Raw genomic sequence first — 19,618 nt, 5'->3', positions numbered from 1 at the left:
CCCAGAATCACCTTAAAGTCAGCTGTGAAATATATGTACATTAATAAATGGCAGGGATAGAATTCTAATTTCAGTTTCCAATCCATGAGCTATATGTGTTACAAGAATGATTTCTGTGAGTGTGTGATGCCTCTAACACTATATATAAAATTAATTAATAGAAATATAAGAATGTATATATAGAAAGAAAAGCAGTTTAACATACAGATTAAGAACATGAACTTTTGATTCACTAATTTGTTCTGTGATCTTGGTCAAGTACATTTGCCATTCTAAGCCTTGATTTTCTCAAATGGAAAATGAGAAAAAAAATTATATCAGTATTGTAACAGTATAATAAGATAATGCCTGGAAGGTGCTCTAGACTTATTTGTTAGAAATTAATTAATATATTAACATTAGCTATGATTTTCAAAATCTTTTACAATATTACCTTTGGAGTTAACACTTTGAAGTTAGGCAACTTATATTTAAATTTTTTTTCTTAGATTCTATAGGTGGGAAAACATTTCTTAACCTCCATGAGCTTCTTGTTACTTCTTATAGATTCACAAGGGTGATGAAAATGACAAAACACATTTCACACATTGTTTTTCAGGGTAAGTGAGATAGTGCATTTGACTAGAACAGAAAAATGTTTGACAATATGTCTAAATATCATTAAATGGACATTATTTCCATTCCTTATTTCAAGTAGAATTTTTGGTATTCAATAATGTAAATAAATATTCAGTAGAAAAAGTTATTTACCTTTCTATTTCATTAGGTTGTTCACTTAAAAGATTGTAATTTATTTGTTCAGGAAATGTATTTATTGGTACACATGGACATCACGTTGGGAACAGTAGACACTGGGGACTACTAAAGTTGGAGGAGAGGGCCTAGGACAAGGGGTGAAAACTACCTGTAGGGTAATATGCTTACTACCTCGGTATGTTAGTTCATTTTCACTTTGCCATAAATAAATATCCGAGGCTGGGCAATTTATAAAGGAAAGAGGTTTAATTGACTCATAATTCCTCGTGGCTGGGAAAGCCTCAGGAAACTGACAATCATGGTGGAAGGGAAAGAGGCACATCTTACATGGCAGCAGATGAGAAAGAGAAGGCGTGTGTAGGGTGAGCTGTCAAACACTTATAAAACCATCAGTTCTCATGATAACTACTATCACAAGAACAACATGGGGGAATCCATCCCCGTGATCCAATCACCTCCCAACAGGTCTCAACCTCAAGGTGTGCAATTATGCAGACTACAATTCAAGATGAGATTTGGGTGGGAAGACAGAGCCTAACCTTATCCGTGGGTGATGGGATCATTCATACTACAAACTCCAGAATCACACAATATACCCATGTAACAAACCCACACACGAAGCCCCTAAATCTAAGAGTTGAAATTCCAAAAAAAAAAAAAAAAAAAGAAAATAATTTTTAACTTAAAAAAATGTATTCAGTTTTACCACTAGATGTCAGTAATGCTCATCAAGCCAATGTTCCTTGATTCAACCTACTTTTGAGCTTCTGATATGAATTAGACAACATAATAATTTGATGCTCATTAAATATAGGCTAATTCTGCAAGTGCCATTTGAGCATTATGAATATGTGATAATCAAATCAACTACATTTCTTGAACATGTGATCTATTGTGCTAAATGTAAGTTTTCAAGATATTTTTTGTATATCTATTTGTATAGCTTCATGTTCAAAATCATCTCTTCAGGGAGCTTTGATTTATTTTATAAAAAAAGAGTGTAAAGGATAAAAAGTCAGTAACTTTTCTTGACTATAATATTTCCTATAAAATTTGATATATCTTACTATGTATTATATTGATCTTTCTGAATTATAATATTAATAAAGCTTTGGAAAGCCCAAAATTTTCCTTAATACCTATGAATCTTATAAACCATATAAAAGAATACCCCTAGCATATAAAATCTTCTTTCATTTTACTTTTGGCCTTAGAGAGAGAATAGTCTAAAATTATGAGAAAATTAAGAATATGCCTGGTGATTATTCCATTACTTTTTATTCTCATTTCAATTCTCAGTGCAAACATACTAGGTTAGATTTCACACTGTGTTAGTCCAAATTATTTTTTTTAATTAACATTATAATTCTTGTGCTGTCTAAAAAAATACAAAAAATTCAAAACGATTCTAAGAGGACTCTGAGAACAAAAAGGAGAGAAAGTATCTAATACTACAAATATAATTCTCAAATAAATAGCACAGAGTAGTAATTGAAAGGAGAATATATAAAAATACTGGCCTTCACGTGTTTGTTCAGAATTTTCCTCCAGCTCTTTGTTTATGTGGGTCAATGTGCTAGAGTTCTTTTTTCTCCCTCTCCAGGTGTATTCTATACTCTGTGTCCTAAGCGATTCATGACTATGTACTGCATCGATAGCCTCTTTGGCCTGTAGAATCTGTTTGGGTTCAGAAAATGGAAGGCATCAGGAGGTGAGGAGGAAGAGAGTGAGGGCAAGATATTCACTGTGGTTCCCACCTGCTCCTTCATTGCAGGTGACCTGCAGGTCACCATGGGCTCTGTGAGTACCTAGAAATAAATTGCAAGTCCTGACAGGTAGGTTTATCCACAAGGTTCTCTGGCCCTCCAGATGCCAGGAACTTTTTCTCCTCCTTGGGCCCCAGAATAAACATTCCCACACTTACTATCCTTATTGTCCCTTGTGGATTTTCTAAACTGTGCCTATAGTTTAAGAGGCCAGCTTGAGCTTGCTATTTTTTCTAGAACCTTGACTAATATTGCCAATAAGCAGCCTTAGATTTTCCTATAGATTATTTTATTTAAACTTACTTTTATCACATGTAATAATATGTAATATATGATATATATAGATTCTCCTTAACTTACAATGGGGTTATACTGCAATAAACCCATTGTAATTTGAAAATATTTTATGACTGAATAGTATTTTATTGTATATATGTACCACATTTCATTCATCTGTTGATGGACACTTAGGCTGCTTCCAGATCTTAGCTATTGTAAACAGTGGTGCAACAAACACAAGAGTGCTCATATCTCTTCTATATATTGCTTTTCTTTCTTTTTGATATATACCCAGCAATGGGATTGCTGGATTAGGATGTGGTTATTACACATTGCATGCTTGTATCAAAACATCTCATGTACTCTATAAATATATACACCTACTATGTATCCATAAAAATTAAAATTAATAAACAAATCCATTGAAAATATTTTTCAATATTTTGAAGGCATTATGCATGAGCAGGACAAGGAATAATTCAGCATCTAAAGTAATGGTGCAATTAGCATGAAATAAATGGAATTTGGAAATGCAAGAGGTCAGAAGATCTAGATTGTCCTCAAGATACATGATATTGTTAATAATAACAATAGTATTATAGACATTATCCCCTTACCAGGGGTTGATCTTGGCTTTGTTTCCATTGTAAGTCAAGGAAATTATTGAATGCATATACTTTCAAACTATACTAAAGTCAAAAAATTTTTCAAATGAACCATTGTAAATCAAAGATCATCTGTATATTTACATATATAGGTGAATATATAAAAACATATATAAGTATATATAAATTTACTGGTCTTATTGTTTATATTGTCATAGGCAGTTTTATCTTTGAATTCTAATTTCTTAAGGCTTTTGAACTACATTCACGTACCTCAAAGTAGCTAATTTTGTAGTTGTTGGAAAAGAATAATACATACTTCACAAACAAATATTTTCAAATGGCCCATAAGAACTGAAAATACACTCTAAATCATTATTAGTTATTAAGAGTAATAAAAATTAAAATTGCAATGTGATAATGCTTTTTACTCACTTGAGTAGCTAAATTCAAATGACTGATAATACCAACTGCTGTGAGAATGTCAAGCCATTGGGATTTTCATATTTTCTTGGTAGGAGTGTAAAGTGGCAAAATGACTATGGAAAACTGTTGAAAATTTTCTTCAAACTTAGCACCAGAAAAATAGAAAAGTCTGTAGACATCTGGAATTTTTGTAAGCTTTTTGGGAAACCAGGGTAATATAGCAAGGCTCTGACTGATGTAGGAGTTATGGATCAATAAGCAATTGAATGGACCAATGCTGGAACATATTCGAGAAGATACTGTATCTGAATTAAACCTCATGGAAGTTTATTTTAAGTTACACTCAATTATGTCTGTTCCCAAAGTGGTTGTGGGTAACACGAAGTTAGAGATGAACAGCACTAATAGTCTCACACTTAATATCCCATAATAGTCTATGAACTAGACTGGTTTCTATATTCTGTAAAATACCCTGTGATACATAAAGGGTTCCCAATGAGAAGGATTGTTTGACAGGGTGAGCAAGATTTATGGAAAATGGCATTGCCTTCGAATATTCAATATCAGTAGACTATAGTTAACTTGGCATTGATGTCTTTTTTTTTTAAATTTTTTATTGGATTTTAGGTTTTGGGGTACATGAGCAGAGCATGCAAGACAGTTGCGTAGGAACACACATGGCAGTGTGCTTTTCTTTCCTTCTCCCCTTCACCCACATTTGGTATTTCTCCCCAGGCTATCCCTCCCCACCTCCCCCTCCCACTGGCCCTCCCCTTTTCCCCCCAATAGACTCCCCTTTCTGTGTCCATGTGTTCTCATTTTTCATCACCCGCCTATGAGTGAGAATATGCGGCATTTCATTTTCTGTTCTTGTGTCAGTTTGCTGAGAATGACGTTCTCCATATTCATCCATGTCCCTACAAATGACACAAACTCATCATTTCTGATTGCTGCATAATATTCCATGGTGTATATGTGCCACATTTTTCCAATCCAGTCTATTATCAATGGGCATTTGGGTTGAGATTCCTCAAGGCCTTAGAAATAGAAATTCCATTTGACCCAGCAATCCCATTACTGGGTATATATCCAAAAGACTATAAATTGTTCTACTATAAGGACACATGTACACGAATGTTCATTGCAGCACTGTTTACAATAGCAAAGACCTGGAATCAACCCAAATGCCCATTGATGTCTTTTTTAGTGAAAATAAATAATTCAAGATCAAAGCTGTTGAAACTTTAAATTATTCTGATCCTTAAAAGGCTGTGATTATGGGACCTGAGTCACTAACAGGTAGCTGTAACCTAGGAAGTTGTAGTATTTGTTTCCCTGATTATAAATTAAATTAGCTTTTTTTCCATTACCTACATTGTTTTGTTTTTGAAATGGAGTCTTGCTCCATTGCCCAGGCTGGAGTCCAGTGGAATGACCTCAACTCACTGCAACCTCCACCTCCCAGGATCAAGCAATTTTCCTGCCTCAGCCTCCCAAGCAGCTGGGATTACAGGGGCCTGCCTCCACGCCCAGCTAATTTTTGCATTTTTAGTAGAGATGGGATTACACTATGTTCACCATGCTGGTGTCAACTCCTGACCTTAGGTGATTTTTCCTCTGCCTCCCAAAGGGCTGGGATTACAGGCGTGAGCCACTGCACCGGCCCACCTATCTACATTGTTTTACAGAATGTTGTAAAAGACTACCAGATAAGATCCTTTCCCTCTTTACTTTAGATCTTCATTATTGATTAACTTCCTTTTTCCTTGTCTTAAACAAAGACCTTATGACTATTATATTGCCAAAGATGAAATGTTAAAAATACTAATTTAAACTGGAAAAAGAAAACAAGCTATAATTAATCAATTTGCTGTAACTCATAAATCAACTTTGTATTGGAAAATCTAATTCTGCCAAATTTCTTTGTTTTCTGCCTATATAAGTAAAACCTTAACTTTTCAACTTAGGGGCATTGACCTCATTTCTTTGGATTCTGTGTTTCCCAGATGGCCATCCTTAGCTTTGCACTTGAATAAACACTTAAACTGGATTCTCATCCTATATATTATTTCAGGTTGACATGTCTTTTGTCACCATTTCCTCAATTATATTTATCTTTTGTGTCTTTTTTCTTCTAATCATATTATATATGTTTGTTATTAAGCCTGTGTGTAGATGCATTTAATATTCTCATACACTGACAAATTCATGCCATATTTATCAAATAAGCATAAGCAAGTGTGTACACATACATGTATGCATAGCTTTGTATACAAACCATTACTTAAACTGCAAACCAATTATTCCCAGAACATTAGGGCCATGCTCCAGGTCCAAGGCAGTAATATTTTGACACAGACCACAGGAGTAAAGTGAAAAGGTATAAACGGGACAAGCAGAGGCCAAATGCAAAAATGTATGCAGGATCTCCTGTAGGATGTGTGGTGCCTGGGACCACTGTGGGGTATGAACAATTGAAACAAACTCTGTGGACAATTTGAAAAAGATATGTATTAAAAAGTTCACTGACCTGTGTAATATACGGTATGGTAATTTATCAATGAAGGTTTATTATTATGGATAAAGCATTAATTGTATATTTGGTTGTCGTCCAGTTGCTGCATATAAAGATTCTTAATTGTGTCCAGGCAACTTCTCTTTCTGTTCAGTTCTATGGACAATCCATATTTTTTTACTGTCACAACAGGCTATTTCTGGCCATTTAATTTCTGCTGTCACAAACAGAAGGTATCAAAATTATTATTATCAACAATGCCATGGATTTTCAGAACAAGATATATCTTCTTGCCTCTTGTATTTCCACGTTGCAATTATTTAATGCTAATTGCATCATTACTTTGTTGGGTTACCCATGCAAAATGTCTTCAATGACTTTCTGAAATACACACACACACACACACACACACACATTTTCTGCTTCGTTAGAGATGATCACAAATACCAGGCTTAATCTGTGCATTCTTGAAAATGCGAATGATATTTTTTTTCTGTTCTTGTTAAATTTATTGTTTGGAACTTTATTGTATAAATGTAGAACGACATTATGTTCTAATCATTTTAATTATTTAGACCCTAATCAATGCATTTCCAGAAGGTGATCTCTTTCATTGCTGACTATACTGGCTTTCTGTCATACAGTGATGATACCAGTTTGGATTATGAGTGAAGCACATGTGCACAGAGGAAGAATATATCATTCATGCAAGGAAAGCCCATACCTCATCTACAGTTATTTAACACCAATGGGAGAGTGTAATATTGCTGTATCAGTTGGAGATAAAACAGGACATAGATTGAAAGTGCCTGGGGGCATTGCAGAGCTACAGTCTCAAAAGGTTTCAGAGTATGTAGGTGTAGCCCCTTCTGTGGGAATGCCTGACAGGTAGTGTAGAGCCTGCAGAGAAGATGGGATGATCACTTAGGATGTCATTGCCAGTGTAATAAGATAAAGGATGTCTGCAGCTTCCACTGCCAGCCACTGCCAGTGGGTATTGTAGCTAGAGGGCAGCATGAGGGTTTAAACACAGATGGGTGAGAGGTAGTGTATATCCCTAACACATGTCTCAAGACCAAGGTTCAGCAGTGAAATATTGGTAGAACAGAGTCCTGAATTTGTTTATCCCGTGTTTGATGTGAGTGAGAATCACCTCAAATCAACATGGCAACACCCTTCTGGTCCCATCTGGGTTGACTTCATGAAATAAAACTATTGTCCAGAGTGATTTTTTCTGTTCACCAACCCACTCTTCTGAAACCAGGTCCCAGCCATGGACTTCCAGGACAACTTGATAGACATGAATCACAGAGTTCCTTAGGACAAATGGCTGACTTCACAAGCTGGTGAGTACAGGATGAAGAGAGTCATATAATTCTTTGAATAGGAGAATTATGGGCATATGTGTTTGTCCAGGGTCAGTGCACCTCATCTCAGCACATTGCTGTTCTCAGCTGGTTGAGGAAGCTAATCCAAAGAACAGAGGTCCCCTGAGAGATCCCAGTACAGCGACTCTGCTGAGCCCTAAGTGTTGTGTTGCAGTTTGATTATGAGCCATTTCAGGGCCAGCATTATGGTACACTCCCATCTATACTGTGGATACTATTTTGCTTATATTAATTTGTTTCCACGCTATCAATATATTTAACCAGGAAGTTGCTTTATACATGTCTCAGATCCTTTCAGATCACTGAGAGAAGAAAAAACTTTGTCTTTATTTAGCATGTTTATATCTGGTACAGCTGTTGATGGCCTGGATGCTGGTCTGTGCTTACCACTCAGTACTGTGGACCACAGAGATGAAGACTGTGCTGATTTCAGCTACTCTTATTACTATACTACATGAACCTGCAGTTTCTGCAGTCTCCCTCTTCTTGTTACCAACACTAAGCCCCTCCTTCTACTTCCCATTTTACTAAATCTCCACGTGGGACCCATGGTGAAACCTCTCATATATACATAAAATATTCCTTACTTAAATCTCCTGCAAGAGTTAAGAATTTGTAGTCAAAAGGATTTATCTGAGTGATCTTCCTTCACTTGTTACATGAAGATGATGCTAAAGATGGGTGTACTTTATGCACACAAATACCAGCTTTCTTTAGACCTCAGGGTTTTTTTTATTTGTAAGACAAAGGGAATAGATCAAGTTTCAATATATTTCCACCTTTAAAACTCTGTGTTCCCAATAACTTTAGATACATGAAGTAAAAGCTGTAAAAATCAAATTGTAGCCTATGCACACAGACCTAAAGAAAATACACAAAATACTATACAATTCAGGAATTGTGCCTAGCCAGTGTTAGGTTTAAGACCAAGAACTGTCCAGATTCACAGATATTGAATAGGTGATGTTGCTTTCCTTGTCTACTTGGCTATATCCACCCCCGTTTCCTAAACTTGTTATCTGTGTACTTTTGAGTACTTTGTATATTGTCATCTAAACCATACAGTGGTTCTAAATTATAAAACATGAGGGAGACTTCTACTTTGGAAGCATGAGTACCATGATAAGTCACAAATTTCAGTTCAGTGTCTCTTTTATCGATTTTAAAGCAAACCACATTCTCTGGCCATATCTGGAGTTTGAAAATGGGACTAAGCATTGGAAATCTACAGAACTAATAGATTATAATGAGATTATTTTGAGGTTGATGTCAAGTCTGGCCCTGTGCTTACCATAGCATAAGCCTAATTGTTTTTATAGGCTTTATGAAGTCTCATAAGTTTTATACATTTTATCTGAAAGGAAATTGTCAGAATTCAGTTAGAATTAGATATGAGACACATACAAGTTGTCACATCTGAAATGACGTTGCTTCAAGTGAGAAAACATGTCTCTGTAATATCCACACTGTACTGTCTCATATTCCTAAAGTCACAAACATTAAGTTTATTAGAGAAAGAACATAAAAGAAAAAGTGTTAGTCAGGGTTTTTGTTAGAGGGACTGAACTAAATAGGAGATATATATATATATATATATATATGTATATATATATATATATATATATATATATGTGTGTGTGTGTGTGTTAGAGGGACTGAACTAATAGGAGATATATATATATATATATGTGTGTGTGTGTGTGTGTGTGTATATATATATATATATATATATATATATATATAGCTTTTTTCCAAGTACATGGAGGGAAGTGGGAGAAATGGTCAGCAAAGGTAGCTTTGCGTTATCTGTCAACACTAAACCACTTCTAGTCAAAATGAAAAAATCTGACAAACATGACCATTACAGAAGGTTAAAAATGGAGCTCAGATGATGATTATTTGGGTTGTATATAGATATATTTATCCAAACTTTATCACAGAGTTATTCTTTCTGTACAAATATTTTCACAACCTGCTCTCGGATTTGCTTGGTCCTGACTCCATAAATGACAGGGTTAAGGGCAGGTGGGACAACCACATAAAGGTTAGCCAAAAGAATATGGATATAGCGGGGAATGTTTTGGCCAAAACGATGTGTCATAAAAGAAAAAAATGCTGGTGTGTAAAAGCACAGCATAACACAGACATGAGAACCACAGGTGTTGAAGGCCTTTAGTCGGGCATCTTGAGAGGGAAGGTGAAAAACAGCTCGAAGGATAAATATGTAGGAAGAGGCAATCAGGATAACATCCACAATAATATAAGAAATCACCATGAGCCCATAGATTATGTTGATCTTGATAGGTGCACAGGCCAACCGGGCCAGACCCATGTGCTCGCAGTATGTGTGAGGTATGATGTTATGCCCACAGAATGGCAGACGCAGAATGAGAAACACAAATGGAGTTACAAGAACTAAATTTCTTCCAACAACCACAGAAGCTAGGATACTGATGGTTTTATTGGTGAGGATCATGGTGTACTGGAGAGGGTTGCAGATGGCAACAAAGCGGTCATAAGCCATGACCACCAACAGAACAGTCTCCATGCCTGTAAGCATGTGAATAAAGAACATCTGAAGAAGGCAACCCCAAAAGCTGATCTCTTGGAGGTTGAACCAGAAGATTCCTAGCATTTTGGGGATGGTGGATGTGGACAGACCGAGATCAATCATAGACAACATGGCCAGGAAGTAGAACATGGGCTGGTGTAGACTGTGTTCAGTTTTGACCACAAAAAGAATGGTCATATTCCCCACAATGGCAATCAGGTACACGATACAGAATGGGAAAGCAATCCAGATGTGCAAAGTTTCCAGTCCTGGTATTCCTAGCAGGAAGAAGAAGTGGGGATAGAACTGGGTGTCATTGATAGGATGCATTCTCCTGGCAAGTGTTACTGAATTCCTAGCTAAGAAGGATCTCACTTCCTTTAAGGTCATCTCTTGTCAAAGTCCTGTAGAAATAGAAAGACTCTTATCAGTGTGCTGGAGGTAATGGTATAGGTGGTTAATTTACAAACATTAGAGATTCACTTCTTTCTAGAGGGTAATTGAGAAAGCCTCTTAACACAGATTATTGTTCTGAGATCCATCATAGGCAATATTGCTCATGGCTTTATTTTTTTAATCTTTGAGATATTGCAATGAACTGGAAATATTTCACAATGCAATGCATATTTATATTATGCCATTCCCTTCTGTTACTTTCCTAAGTAGTCCTTCTTTACTTTTGGGGAAATCACCATACCATGTGTTCTTCAAAGTGTGGTCTTGAGGTCTCTGGGGTTTTCTGAGTACATTTCTGGTACTTACAAGCTCAAAACTATTTTTATAATAATAGAAAATTTTTAGCCATTCTCACTTTCATTCCCTTATAGGTACACAGTGACATTTTCCAGAGGTTATATGGGGTGTTACCATAATAGATTAAATAAAATTATAAATGATGTTATGAGATTTTTCAGCTCTATTAACTTAGTAAAAACAGTTACAAAGGAAAATAATGCAAAGTTTACAACTAGCTTTTTAAAAAAGTTATTTTAACAAAAAGTATCAAATTATGTTTTTATATAATAGTTTAATATTATTTTAACATTATTTAAATTTTGCTCTAATGTCTAATAATATATTACAAATATAATCATAGAAACTAAAACTCTTTTGGTATCTTACTAATTTCTTTTTTTTGAGATGGAGTTTTGCCCTTGTTACTCAGGCTGGAGTGCAATGGCACAATCTCAGCTCACTGCAACCTCCGCCTCCTGGGTTCAGGCAATTCTCCTGCCTCAGCCTCCCTAGTAGCTGGGATTACAGGCATGTGCCACCATGCCCAGCTAATTTTTTGTATTTTTAGTAGAGACAGGGTTTCACCATGTTGACCAGGATGGTCTTGATCTCTTGACCTCATGATCCACCCGCCACAGCCTCCCAAAGTGCTGGGATTACAGGTGTGAGCCACCACGCCCAGCCCTTACTAATTTCTATAAGTGAGAAAGATTCCTAGTACAAAAGAGAACTACTATTGTCTACCACTTCCTGTGTTTTGTTATAATATTAGCATAAGGATATGTCTCATGGATCTTATACAGTGACATCACATAAGATAATCAGATAGTCTCTGTTAGAATTTTCCTGGTTCTAACTCAGCTAAATTGTTCAGTGTATTTCTATTATGGATTAATTGCTATTTTTGATGCTTCTAAATCTTCATGAACAATACAGTTTTTCCAATAAATAGAAATAAAATGCTTTGTGTATATCTGCCAAATTATGTTTATCTTCCTTACAATCTGTAACATCAATGAGTAACATAAAAAAATTTCCATGTCCCCAAATTGTGCCTAGCTTCAGGTGTAAAAAGATCAAATATTTAGCAAATTTTAATATTGAAATTAAAATGTTTTTAAGGAATCTTCATTGCCTTCTTGAGAATTTGCCTTATTTTAGCTTTGTGACCTTAAAGACATTGTACAACTCTGTAGTAACTAATGTAACCTGGATTGTATAATGTTTATGCACGTTCTGGCCTTAATTCTACAAAGAGAATAGCTGCAACTAAAAGCTGAGAACCAGTGGTAATAATTTTAATATGCTCAACACTGCCACATGAATGTTGGTTGCCAGTTGTTCAGCATTTAATTGAATCAGGGTTGGGGTTTGTAATAAGCGTGCTCTTGTTTGTGTGTAAGTATGTGTGACAGACAGAGAGAGAGAGAGAAAGAGAGAAGGTTGGAGAGATAGGAGTAGAGAGAGAAATCATGTTTCACTATGTGTGCAGCTGCATATACCAGTTGTCCTGTAACTTTGCCAGTTAGCTATTGCACAGCAGAAGTATGCAGGCAAAGGGGTTAATAAATTGCCCATTCTATACGGGAAGAAGAAGAACATCTCTTTTTCCCAGAGAAGCTGAGAGAAAAATTGAAATAGAAACATAATGTTTGACTGTATTTTGGAAAATATGCCAGGCTGAAAAATCAGAGGGCAGTGGTTTTTGTGATTTCACCTAGAAGAGTGTGAGGACATAGCTAGGATGATGTGCTGTGAGATTTACAATCCAGAGTCAGCCCAGTCTTAAGAGTGGCTGTTTCTCAACATGGAACTTTGCCAGCTGAGAAAAAACATTCTTAGGGAGATGGCAAAGGGGACACTTCACTGACACTACAATTCAAAGCTGCCAGGGGATCCACCCTTTCACAGTTTTACCTGAATTCTTGCCTTCTTCCTGTTATAACTGTATGCCACAGTAGCAGACAGTGTATGGCCAATAACCTCAAGATCATTTTTTGAGGACAAAGTATTAAGTTTATTCTTCTTTAGATATGTACATTGGCAAAGATCCCCGCTTAAGTCCATCTCAAAAGACAAATTCATAGTAACTAGCAATTTCTCTCTTTTTGTGCTCACCAATGTTCATATTTTGAACTTGTGATTTTTTTTTCTTTGCTGGGTTTTTTTCCCTGACTATAGTAGAATATTACAGAGGTCTTCTAGGGACCTTAAAACTATTCAGACATGGCTTGAAAATCTGCTAAACCACTTACTAGTTTGAGGCCTTTGGATAACTTCTTTAACTAGATAGATCAGTTTTTTTTCCTGTAGACATGAGTTGATAAATTATAACTAATATGATTTATTTTAATGATAAATAAGACCATTGTTTGCATAGGTGCTAGTACATAGTATATCCTCAACAAATTATAGTTACTTATTTAGTAATTCTCCCAAATATTTTATTTATTTAATCTAAGATAGCAAAAATAATTCACCTGTTAGCAGAAAGAAGTTATTTCATTGTAAAAAGTTTACTTTATGTCACAGTTGGACATAAGATTAGATAAAAAAGGGATGGCTCAGAAAAGACCAAAGTGAAGAAATGGCACAGAGTCAGACATTAATATTTATCTCTAGATTTTTTATGGATACAAATATGACCCAATACTGCTCATTTAGAAATGGAACAATTTTATCCCTTTATTCTTACAGCTTTCCCAAGCTTGATGAATCGATAAAGTGGATAAAGACCTTCATTCAGGCTCTTCCATAATGGTGCCATTCAAGGTTGAGTCTGGCTGATTTAGCAAGGGTATTGTGCTTACAACAGAAATGGCTTGGCTATGGTTCCATAAAGTAGTAAGTACACAGGGAACCAAGCTACAATTTGCAACATTAAATTCACTCAGACAGTGTGGGAAAAAGAGAATAAAACTGTACAGATCAAATGTGTTAATACCCATGCAATTTTATTTGAATATTGACATAAGTGACACCTGCTCACCACCTTAAACATGCACATATAAATGAAGTCTGCCATAACATCCTTTTGTCTTATTGACACTATATGACTGTATTTGTGGTGTTCTGGCTGTGAACAGTGTATTCTGAGAGAGAGAGAGAGAGAGAGAGAGAGAGAGAGAGAGAGAGAGAGAGTAGGAGAGAGAGAGAAAGATACAGAGATACAGAGACAGATAGAAATTCGGTGCATTACTAATTGGTGCACCACTGCTCTCACCTAAGGATGTCTGTTCCAATCCCATATGCTCTGCTGTGTTCCTCTGTGAAGAGGATGGTGTAATGGTGCTTGGGATAATTCTTCAGAAAAGTGGAAGAACCTAGCCTTTTCTATCCTCATTTGCCTTCTTCTTTCCTCTGTATCTTCGCACTTCTGCCCAAGCATTCTTACCTTTCTAATATTTCTTCTCCCAGCCCTCACTTGGAGCAGAATTGCAGCATGAGACCAGGTTCTTAAAGACAGTGATTAGTTTCACCTTCAAGCCTCTGAGCAACGAACCTGCCTGGTAATGTGGAGAAAACTTTATAGTGAGTGAGAGCATCCTTATGACCAAGCATGACTCAGAATCCCTGAGCCTAGCCTTCAGAGTCCTCTGGGCATAAACATGGACCTGAGGGTCATTATGTCTTAGTAAGTCTTTATTCCTCTTTACTGCATCTGCAGAGAAACAGCATGCTACATGTAACTCCTTAGCTCAGGGGAGCAGATGTGTTAGGAAATGATGGGATGGTAACTATCGAGAAGAGGAAGGAATTTGTTTGGGGGATGATGTTAATTCAGCTTCACTCAGGAGCCCTGAAAGCATTGATTTTATACCATTAAGTCTTCACTGTTTGACCATGTAAATAAAACTGTTCTCAGCAACTTTTCTGTTTTAATGTATTTGTGTCAATCCTGATGTAGTTTCACAACGGTTACAACTGACACCTCAAATGATGAAGGAGAAGACATCTAAAATAGACAAATTCAAGAAGGGAGCCTCTCAGGAAACGCTACTTCTGCTCTGGCTGGAGGGGACAATATATGTTTTATTGGGAAAATGTAACATTTTCCTCTGTGGCACAACTCTGTTTATTGGCAGTGTGCATGCCTGCAGATAACAGCAGCAACTTTCTTCCAATCCAGCAAAATTTTCCCTCTTAGTCTATAACTAATGGTGAATAGATAGTCTTTGGAGAGAGGCTTGCATGTGTTCCAGCTCTTTTGGAAGAAGGTGAAGAAAATCTCACATTTTCCTGATAAACGTATTATATTGTCCCTTCCAGCCAGAGTAGAAGCACTGTTTCTCGAGAGGCTCTCTTCCTGAATAATGATAGAATGGACCTGATAATACTCCCAGGGCATGCTACGGAGCCTGGGTTTTCTGACTGCAGTTAGAAATAGACTGACGGAAAATTGAATACATTAGACAATTAGTTGGTACCTTTTGCCTTCTAAGTTCAGACTATTTTGAGTTGTTAGCACAGAAATAGTAATGTCGCCTGTGGACCAAGAGAGATTCTGGTTTGATCTGCCACGTTCTTGTATTCATGACTTCTCTTGATTAACGGGAAAGTGACTCCCTAGCTTCCTGATTCTCCTTCATTGTGCCCATCTTTCTTACTGTACCCACATTCACCTTCCCAGATCAAGTCTGATTCTACTCAATTTCTGCTGAAAATTCCTTCCCATAACCCCTACATTCTCCGTTGTATGCTGCAGACTTTACAAACCCCCTTGTTGCCAAAGTCCTTCACTCAGTATCCAATCAGCCTTTTATACTTGCATTGTACTTCACGACTCCCGAACACACATCCTGTCTTTGATAATCAAAAGTCCTCCATATGAAAGAACTCTCTCTCATTTCCACTCTGCTTCACACGTTCTCACTTCTCCTATACTTCTTAGTGATCTTTCACAGGACTCAGTCTGATAGACTCTTTGTGTCTTTTGTGTTTTCATATCAGGTTCTGCCACTATTATAACAGGCAATTTTTCTTTTCTTTTTTGGTTTTGTGTTTTCTCTCTTCTGTTATTTTATGGATTGATATTACAGTGATATTTAAGTCAACTTTATCCTTCAGTTCACCTAGTACAGTGCTTTGATTATAGGAGGTGCTCTGGCATTATGGAATTACATTTTTTTAAAACATAAAAATTCTAGTTCTGTGAGGGTCATAATATCATGTAATTGTATATCTCCTAATCTGTCACTGTATCTACCCCTTTCCTGTTCCCGAGATTATTTCACTGTGACTTGTCGAATAAACTTTTTACAAGCAGTGGTATTATTTTTGGCCTTAAACTACTTCTGATGTTCTGTTTCTCTTCCTTTTGAAACAGAAACTCAGCTGTTCCCTGAGGACATTACTTCTGAAAAGTGTTGAGGAATTGGATACATTTTTTCCACTATTTTCACTATTTCTTCATGCCAAATAGCCTAAAGGCCTAGAGACTGTCTTTGACTTTTGACAATTTGACATTTTAATGCCTCCCGGAGGATCTTCTTGGGTTGAATTTACCTGGGGAATTTTAAGCTTTTCGGATCTGGATATCCACATATCTCTTCACATTTGGAAAGTTTTCAGCTATTATTTTATTAAATAAGTTTTCTTTGCCCTTTTCTTTCTCTTTTCCTTCTAGAATTCTCATAATATAAATATCTTTCCACTTAACGGTGTCCCATTAGACTGTAGAAGTCTGTGGTAGCACGATAGTCATGGTGCCACCGTGTGTGTGCCCCGTTAGGGGACACCATTATTTCTTTACTCTTTTTCATCCTTCTTTTTTCTCTAATTTCAGATAACCTGTCAACAGATTTTTTTCTTCTGCTTGACCAAGTTTGCTGTCGAAGCTCTCTGTTGTAATTTAAAATCTTATTGAATTCTTCAGCTACAGGAATTCTATTTGATTATTTTTTATGATTTATATCTTTTGTTGAAGTTCTTGTTTGTTTCATAAATTGTTTTCCTGATTTTATTGAATTGCCTATGTTGTATTTTCTTGTATTTTATTGAGTTTTCTCAGGATCGTTATTCTGAATTTTTTTTTGGCAATTTGTTGATTTTCTTTTTATTGGAGTCGTTACTACAGTGCTCCATTCCTTTGGTAGTATCATATTTCTTTGCCTTTTCATGTTTCTTGTGTCTCCATATCGTTGCCTGTGCATCTGGTGGAACACTTACCTCCAAACTTTCTAGAGTGGTTTCTTTAGAGGACAGCTATCACCTGCAGTTGGGTTTTAGTGTGTCAGTTGGGAATAGTGTAGTGACTCTCTTTCCGGATAGGTGTAGTATAGTCTCTGTGCAGGTTCTTTGGCTGAGTTCAATCTCAGCAATGACTGTGGGTACCTCAGTGGCTTGGACTGTAGAAGTTTGAGGTAGCACAGCAGTAGTGGTGACAGTTTGTTTATGTCCTTAGTGTCAAGGGCTTTTTCCCATTTATACATCACTGTATTCATTTTGTATATTATCCCATTTATACATCACTGTATTCATTTTATAATATTTTTGTAGACATAATACAATATGTTCTTTATTTATAAACACATATAAGAACAAATATGTTCTTTATCTGCATAATCATGCTTCTATCTTGACTTATGTTACTTTTCTTGAACAATCCCTTCTAGTATTTCTGTTATAGCAAATCTATTGGTAACAACTTCTCTCTGCTTTTGTTCTTTGCAACGTCTTTTTAATCCTTTAATTTAAGAAGATATTATTAGTGAGTATAGAAATCCATGTTGGCAATTTATATGTTCTACTATATTTCTAGAAATAGCGTATTATTGTCTCCTTGATTCTAGAGTTTCTTTTGAGATATTTACTGTTAGCCTTATTATGGCTCCTTTGAAGATAATTTCCTCTCTTGAAGTGCTTTAAGGATTCTCTTTTTATTTTTGTTTTTTAGTAGATTTACTTTGACGTTTCTGTGTGGATCTCTTTTTTAAAAGATCCTGTTTTAAATTTTTGGATTTTTGATTTGGTTTTGTAATCTTCAGCTCCGTTTTGTAATCTTTATCTTTTAAATATAGCTTTGACCTGCATTGTAACTCCTCTCTTCATATGATCAAATTATATCTATAACTTTTAACTATTTTTCACATTTTCTATTTTTTAAAGTATTTTCCATCAACTTATTTTTCTATGCTTCATTGTGGATATCTTCTTCTAATTAATCTTTCAGTTTATTTATTATCTTTTCAACTGGGTATTATTTGCTGTTATCTCACCTATTGAATACTTATTTTGAATTAATGCAATTTTTAAAAACAAAATTTCCAAATGATCATTATTATTTTCCAGGTCATGGCTAATATCTTTTCATCCAGTTTATTGTATGCAATAGTTATAATCATTCTATAATCCCATTGCCTGGTTCTTTGTTGAATATTTTAATTTTCTTTTACTTTGCTTGTTTATTTTGGTAATTATTATTTTTTCATACTTAATTTCAATGCTGTGCATTATGAAGGAAATCTTGTTAGGAAACCTTGAGGCTATCAGTAATGCTACCTATCATAAATGTTTTACTTTGGTTCTGTTAGGCAGTTAAGCAAGAGCACATCACCTTATTTTCATTAACAATAGAGCTATTTCTAAACTAGGCTATATAATTTGTAAAGGCCTTTTTTTTTTAAAAAAAATCTTTACTTCATGGGTACTATCTTGGTGATACATTTCCTCTGTTCCATGACAAACTCTGAACTCTGATGCTTCATCCTGTTCAATCTCATGATACTACTAAAGCTTTTCTCACAGTATCAGTCTTTCTGAGCGCTCTTCTAAATTAGAAAATATAAAGTGCATGGCAGGGTAAAGCAGCACCAAAGGCAGCTTCATCGCTCTTAAATCTTCATTATGTTATGGGATCTTGATTTTTCTATCTTTGCTAATTTGTTAGTTCTCCAATGCCTTAAACATATGTTTTAAATATTCTTTCCATTATTCCTACTTTTATTTTTCTTGGCAAAAGCATCAACCTCAAATAATCTAGTTTCTGACTACTGGAAGTAGAAATCCACCAAATGCCTTCACCCAAAAATCATAAAATCACAAATAGGATATCAACATTTGCTTTGATGTAATTATGTATTTTCCTGCCTTCCTTTGCATACGAATCATGTAGTTCAAAGAATATGATATTCTTTTTAAAACATTTCTATTGTTTTTGTTTTCTTAGTGTGTATTTAAAATACTTTTTCTCCTTTGGGACACAATGCAGTTGAAATTTATCATAGGATACTCCTTTTAAACATTTCTATTATTTTTGTTCTCTTAGTATGTATCTTTAATTTTTTTTTTCTCTTTTGGAAAAAGTTGCAATTAAAATTGCATTATATTTCTGAAAATGTCTTTACTTTTCTCTAAGATATGAATAATGGATTGAATGCACATTAAATTCCAAGTGCAAAATTATTTTTTGGGCATGATTTTTTAACAGCCACTTTTACATTTGAGAATTCTGATCTGAGTCAGATATGTTTCTCTTTAATCTATGCTATTTTCTGTATCTCACTTGAACTTTTATTCTCTTTCTCTCAAACACCTTTTCTCTGGAATGGTTCAAGATGTTCTTTTTATTTGTTGTGTTTACAATTTCCACTAAATAC

At 35.4% G+C, this 19,618-nt stretch overlaps 1 protein-coding gene across 1 annotated transcript; it reads right to left on the bottom strand.

Annotated features, from left to right (window-relative positions):
- Positions 1-9,464: 9,464 nt before the first annotated feature.
- On the bottom strand, positions 9,465-14,517 carry OR52E4 (olfactory receptor, family 52, subfamily E, member 4). Its single transcript, XM_002754921.6, has 2 exons — positions 14,416-14,517; positions 9,465-10,690 (listed from the first exon to the last, which is right to left on the bottom strand). The coding sequence occupies exon 2, from the start codon at positions 10,674-10,676 to the stop codon at positions 9,678-9,680; it is 999 nt and encodes a 332-aa protein (XP_002754967.4). The 5' UTR covers positions 10,677-10,690; positions 14,416-14,517; the 3' UTR covers positions 9,465-9,677.
- Between the last annotated feature and the right edge of the window lie 5,101 nt (positions 14,518-19,618).

Source organism: Callithrix jacchus, chromosome 10 (assembly GCF_049354715.1).
Source record: "Callithrix jacchus isolate 240 chromosome 10, calJac240_pri, whole genome shotgun sequence".
Taxonomy (NCBI): Eukaryota; Metazoa; Chordata; class Mammalia; order Primates; family Cebidae; genus Callithrix; species Callithrix jacchus.
The sequence above is the reverse complement of the archived record's forward strand: the minus strand, read 5'-3'. Positions and strand labels throughout refer to the sequence as shown.